We start from the raw sequence: 1,755 nt of genomic DNA, 5'->3' as shown, positions 1-1,755 counted from the left end.
CTCCTATTGAGACCTATTCGCCACATCTCGAATCCACCGGCTGGCCTTACGCTGTCGAAGCTAGAATTGACCCGGCAATTCATGAATTAGCGCCTCCTAGAACCCAATTTTGTGATTTATGGGTGGCACCACAGCGCGAGCACGGCTATACCCAAATCACTTCACCGCAAGAGGGAAGGAAACTCCGTCGGTACAGGAAGCCTGGGCCAGATTAAACGTCAAAGGTACAACGATTTGGGTGAGAATATCCACAGCACAATTCCTTATCCTTGTGACTTTATGCAGTGGGCTCAGAGGGAAAAGGTCGTGATGCCGGTCGATGGTAAGTTTCTCACGCCGAATACTATCATCAGGCGTTTGATTTCGCGGTGCGTCGGTTGCGCCCGGCCTCAGAGATGGCGACATGGCCGAGTGGTCATCAGTAACGTCCACACTGGAATGTGAGTCCGGGAGTCCGCGTGGTTCCACAGGATCTTGGCTAAGGGAGTCGTTGACATACCGACCGTCGAAAATACAAGGAGACATTCTAGGCTGGCCGCAGCGGCGGACACCATCGAGGCGGCCAAGTGCCTGGAGGACGGTGCTTCCGACGCTGGCATTGACGAGAATGGGGATGAGGCGCCACGCATTGAGAGGCTCGGAGGCGTGCTCTCGGCAAAGGGCCCGACATTCAGAGACGCGTGCAAAACTCTTCATATTGATCCGAAGACCAGGCATGTACCTCGTTCTGGTGTACGAGTCCGAGCCGCAGATGTGCGGTCGAGTGTTCGGTTCGAAGCGAATCTACAAAAGTAATTCCGTCAACTGGGTGGCGGCGAAACTGCCCTAGCCCGGGCTCCTGAAGGAGCAACAAAACGCAATTTTTACATTCCAATAACGGCCGTTTTAGGGAAATGGTGCACAAAGCTTCTTTTAGAGACCAGGAGAAAGTGGCCCGTGGTATTTCAGTGTACTTGGAACTCCGACGGGGAGTTTGCCCTTGGTGCCTCCCGAGGAGGCTTTGCTACTCAAAGCGGCCTAGGGTCCTGGCTGGCGGTCCTAGACCGAACGCGCTATGGGATAATAAGGTCCCCTTTGTTGATGCAGAGAAACTGGTCGCAGACATGGTCGCCTTCAATACGAGCAACTAGTCAGCCCAGGCGCTTCAATCGCGCAGGGAACGAACGAAAACGGGGCAAGAAATTGTACCAACAGAAGAAAACTGCGACTGGGCAATTCCGCCATACCATGCACCAAAACCTTAGCAGGTGACGAAGTCCACGTTCCTTACATCGCGCGTTCCAGAAGTTGGGGTTTCGATTTTGATACCAATGGGGCACGGGGAACAGGGCGGGGAACAGGGTGAGGAACAGGACGAGGGACCGTACGAGGGACGGGTCGAGGTACTGGTTGAGCATGACCCAGTGACTTGAAACAGAGAGGGATAAGCAAGGGTTTGATTGGAAAGTTGAATTCGCATTCAAGAGTGGTATCCGCCGCTGGAGTCCCGAGGATCGGTTGAAATGCTCAGTGGCATCTGACGCAGATCTTCACACGATTATGGAAATTTTGCAGAAGTGACCACGCTCGTTGCATCTTGTAGGCTCACAGAGCATTCCTGCGTTGGAATATCTGCGACCAATGGACCGCTCAAATTCCTAAGGACTTCAGACTACAGAATGATAAGATTTGGAACATCCCGCTGATGAGGCCGACGAACCATCTGATGGTTCGCAAGTCTTTGGACAAGCGACAGCTTTTACCTCGACTGCCAGT

General features: G+C 53.2%; 1 protein-coding gene across 1 annotated transcript; it reads right to left on the bottom strand.

Moving 5' to 3' along the window:
- Positions 1 to 156: 156 nt before the first annotated feature.
- Positions 157 to 717, bottom strand: KD926_000884 (AAA domain-containing protein; the record flags this gene model as incomplete). Its single annotated transcript, XM_053104710.1, has 1 exon — positions 157 to 717. One exon carries the CDS (start codon positions 715 to 717, stop codon positions 157 to 159), a length of 561 nt encoding a protein of 186 aa, XP_052952079.1.
- Positions 718 to 1,755: the final 1,038 nt, after the last annotated feature.

Source organism: Aspergillus affinis (genome assembly GCF_023601865.1).
Source record: "Aspergillus affinis strain CMG 70 chromosome Unknown NODE_118_length_111057_cov_86_474734, whole genome shotgun sequence".
Lineage (NCBI taxonomy): Eukaryota > Fungi > Ascomycota > Eurotiomycetes > Eurotiales > Aspergillaceae > Aspergillus > Aspergillus affinis.
The sequence above is the reverse complement of the archived record's forward strand: the minus strand, read 5'-3'. Positions and strand labels throughout refer to the sequence as shown.